Source organism: Apaloderma vittatum, unplaced genomic scaffold (genome assembly GCF_000703405.1).
Source record: "Apaloderma vittatum isolate BGI_N311 unplaced genomic scaffold, ASM70340v1 scaffold3937, whole genome shotgun sequence".
Taxonomy (NCBI): Eukaryota; Metazoa; Chordata; class Aves; order Trogoniformes; family Trogonidae; genus Apaloderma; species Apaloderma vittatum.
Window position 1 is genome coordinate 26,307 of NW_009726522.1, and position 4,467 is coordinate 30,773.

At 39.2% G+C, this 4,467-nt stretch overlaps 1 protein-coding gene across 2 annotated transcripts in view; it reads left to right on the top strand.

Moving 5' to 3' along the window:
• Positions 1 to 4,467, top strand: part of PDE5A (phosphodiesterase 5A, cGMP-specific) — a 47,438-nt gene that overhangs the window by 22,748 nt on the left and 20,223 nt on the right. For both annotated transcript variants that reach the window (XM_009873297.1, XM_009873296.1), the window contains 3 exons: positions 767 to 834; positions 2,353 to 2,461; positions 4,115 to 4,199. In XM_009873297.1, coding sequence (XP_009871599.1) covers positions 767 to 834; positions 2,353 to 2,461; positions 4,115 to 4,199 — 262 coding nt within the window. The remainder of the gene's footprint in view (positions 1 to 766; positions 835 to 2,352; positions 2,462 to 4,114; positions 4,200 to 4,467) is intronic.

Here is a 4,467-nt window from a genome sequence, read left to right on the forward strand (position 1 = left end):
CATGTTTTGAATATCTCTAGGGAAGGAGATGCCACAACCTCTCTGGGCAGCCTGTTCAGTGCTCTGTCACCCTCACAGTGAAAAAGATTTTCCTCACGTTTATGTGGAACCTTCTGTGCTCCAGCTTGCATCAGCTGCCCCTTGTCCTGTCATCGGACATCCCTGGGAAGAGCCTGGCTCCCTGCTCCTGACACTCCCCCTTTACATGTTTATAAATGTTATTGTGGTCACCCCTCAGCCTCCTCTTCTCCAAGCTAAAGAGCCCCAGCCCCTTCAGCCTTTCCTCATAAGGGAGATGTTCCACTCCCTCCATCATCTCTGTGGCTGCGCTGGACTCCTTCCAGCAGTTCCCTGCCCTTCTGGAACTGGGGGGCCCAGAACTGGACACAAGATTCCAGATGCGACACCAGGGCAGAGCAGAGCGGGAGGAGAACCTCTCCCGACCTACTAGCCAGGATGCCACTGGCCTTCTTGGCCACAAGGGCACGTTGCCGGCTCATGGGCATCCTGCTGCCCACCAGCACCCCCAGGTCCTTTTCCCCTACGCTGCTCTCCAGCAGGTCAGTTCCCAGCCCATACTGGTACATGGGGTTGTTCTTTCCCAGGTGCAAGACTCTACACTTGTGCTTGTGGTAGTTCACAAAATTTCTCCCCGCCCAACTCGCCAGCCTGTGTAGGTCTTGCTGAATGGATTGATGAATGCTACTATGCTAACTTATGACAACCTTACACATCAATATATTAAAATATTCTCTTGGTATTTCAGGATTCATTTTCTAGTGTATTTCACATGGAATCGGAGCAGTTAGAAGATTCAGCAGAAAATCTGAAGAGGTAAGACAATTAATTCAAACTTCTGTTCATCACGGGAGAATGTTGAAGAAACTAAGGATTTAATATTTTTTTTTCCTCCATAATAGCAGACCTTATTTCCACTGGCTACTATGTATTACTGCTTTTTTTTTTTTTTTTATAAAACAAGTTTGGCCCTGAAATGTATGTAGACAAACTCTTACAGCCTTGAAAAGGTCCCACTGAGCAGAATTGGAGAGTAGGGCCTTATCTCTTCACTTTGTCATGTCTAAGCACATAGTTCTATGGCAAGGCTAAGTGATGGAAATATATAAAAAGTGAGAAGTGAAAATCTAAGGCTGTGGGGATTCTCTAAACTCTAAGAAATCTGCAGAGATGACTGTTGTAGAGTAGGTGTATTCACAGAAGTACATACTAATCCTAGTTATGGTTTTAATCAGTTATTTTAATAATTATTTTATAGATATGGAAGCTGACTTGGAGAACATGACAGACTCAATGAAAAATTAAGTCCTAAAGTTCTAACTTTCAGTTGTCTGAGAGAAACCACTAATAAGTTCAACTGGAAGGGAAAGATGAGGAAATAGTTGAATTAAAATACCTGGATTAAATAGTTAATAAATTTAGTCTGAGTCTCTGTTTTGAAGTTTGCAAATAATGCCTCCATTACCTTTCTCTGTCATCAAAACTCGTTGTTTCAAGTAATGTCAGTGATACAGTTGTATGTAAAATCTATTACTGTGGAAATAATGTGCAGAAAGAAAATGGAGATGTCTGCACCCCCTTGATCTTTTTTGCAGTGAACATTTACTATATTAAATTTAATTTCAAATATTAGAAAATTGTCCAAAGTGTGTGGCTAATAGCTGCTTAGCTGTATTATGATTTTAAATAATGTACAGCCAGAAAATACAGAGGTACAGAAGAGTATAAGATCACAGTTCCTTTTTACTTCCTTTTCTATACTAGCAGAAAGGTAAAGAGAATTTACCCTTCCTATTTCTTACACCTTTCATGGTTAGCAGTCAATGGATGTGAAGTGTAATTTACTGTTTGCATGAATTATCAGGAGATTGTTTCTCCTAACTGATAGGGAAGGATTCTTGGAGGCTTAATTGCATATCTGAGTTCTGATCATGGGAGCACAGTTACATGCCAAGGAATGTCTATGAGTCAACCACTGGAGTTAGAACTTTGTGAATGGAGTTTTCCAAAGAGTTCTGTTTATTTCAATATAAAGCCAGTTGTTCGTTCTTTATTCTACATCTGTATAAACTGTCCTGACTTGTTTATTTCTTAAATTTAGTGTTCAATGTTAAGATTATTGATTATTAAAGAAATGGACTGTGTAGAAATCAATCCACGCCGCAGTTTTGTGGTGACAGCTGGATTAGGATACAGGATTTCAGTTCAACTCCATTATGTGTCTATTGGTTATATCCTTTCCTCGTACAGGAAAGATACAATTACTTGCTTTGCATAATGAACTGACCCATTTTCATACTAAGCATATAATAATAATACTGTTTTACCCTTCAGGGACTATGACACAAACAAAATCAATTATATGTATGCTCAATATGTCAAGAATACAATGGAGCCTCTTAACATCCCAGATGTCTGCAAAGACAGAAGATTTCCCTGGACGGTAAGAAACGTGAGCTTACATCTGATACGGAGAAATGGAGAATGTTTTTCTGTTTACTCTCAAAGCTTTTCTCTCTTCCCCTTCCTATTTTTATTTACTTAATGGCCACAGTTAAAATTGCACAATCACAAAGCAAGGTACATCTGCCTGATAAAATTCATCATCAGTAAAGAGAAGGAAGAATACTCACAGTGAGCTGGGTGGCCAGAGGAGAGATTTATCACCACACACATTAATAAAGAAGTCTAATACCTGTTTAGAGAGTTGCAGTGTGTTCTTTGGAAAACATGTAGTGAGGAACAATTGGAGGTTTTCAGAGTAATCCTTGGTGGTTTACTGTGAATATTTGGAGGCTCTCGGGTTTTCCTTCCCTTTTATCTTTTTTTTTGTGCCAGAACCTGTGTTCTGGCACAGGTCAACGTTACAGACAACTTCTTTGCTGATTTCAGGAAGTAACAACACCACCTTTCTACGGGAGCTTTTGTTTCACGCTTCATCAGGTGTGAGCTTGTGGTACGGTGTATGACTCAACACAGACACTGTGGAGTTAGGAGGAAAGGTCACTTGGCTGGACTCAGATTATAGTGAGGTTGCCTTCAAAGTTACCAACAAAAAGCAAAATTGTAATTCTATATTTTCCTGCCAATGTAGAAATTAGGAAGATGTTTGCTCTCACTATGTTTAAGCCTGTTGGCTAGTGTAATAAAAGGAAAAGGAGTTATGATGATCAGCAGATAGCTTTTTTCCAAATTTCTTCCAAGATGCACAACAAAAATGTCAGAAAATAGTGTTCAACAGGATTCTTCCAGTAAGTGGAAAGAAGGGCAGGTTCGAGTGGGGAGCTGGTTTCATGGGTGTTTTGTGTGCGAGGTTTCATGGATGCTCTGAAGTGCATTTCTGTGAAGAATTGAGAAACTGAGTGCTCACAGCTTTGCAGTACAGGGCCCAAAGCTATCTTAACTGCAGGAGTGGCAGTAAACCCACATTCAGATGGATATACTGTTTTAGAGCAATGAAGAGAGAAGAAGACTTTTAAAAATAAAATTAATACCTTGAGAGTCATCCCAACAACTCTTTGTCTGAACTCTCTCACTTTGTCAGTATGATTTGAGGTTTTTGCCTGGAATCTAGGTGACTTGCACCTTATGCATGTAAAAGTAGTTCATAAAGAAAAGTACTGCTCGAAAGAATTTTGAATAGTATTTTTTAACAAACAGCGGCTGCATCTCCACCACTGTGTAGGGGAACTCTCACAGCAGGGCTGGAAGCTAAAGCCTATCTGACCTCTTCTCAGCTGCACTGGGTGGAAGGCTTTGTCTTGGTGTCGAGTTGTTGTTTTTGTGGAAGTGGTACCTTCTGGTGAAAGAACCTGTTGTAAAATGAGCATGTTTTTAGCACAATTACACAAGTTACTGTAAACTCTTACTGAATGAAGTTTATAATCTTCAACTGTATTATTATTCACCAATGCTTGTATCAGATACAGTGTTTATTATATCATCCAGCTCTAGATGTGCAAAGTCTTTGAAGATGTGATTGATTTTTGAAAGATTATGTAAGCCAAGAACAGTTGCAGACCCCAGCTCTATACCTTTTTCACTTGAGTGAAACATTGGTCTTTAAAATTGTAACCATTTGTTTTGTTGTTAACAGAATGACAATGCAGAAAATGTAAGCCAACACATGAAGAGCTTGTTGTGTACACCAATAAAAAATGGGAAAAAAAATAAAGTGATAGGTAGGTCTCTTTACAAAGAATATTTTTACACGTCTCAAAAGTATTTCTGTGCTCCAAAGTAACATCTCAGCAACATGGAATCTGAACTCAGTAGGAAAAAGTCCTTAATTATCATGTTTTACAGTAAGAAGTCCATTGCAACCTTGACTGTAAATTGCTTACCTAATAAGTTATGATGTATCTACAACACTCTTGTAACACATCCCCATTCAAAACCTTTTTGTAAGTAAAACTATTTTCATGACTTCCTGTGCAGAGACTCCGTTAT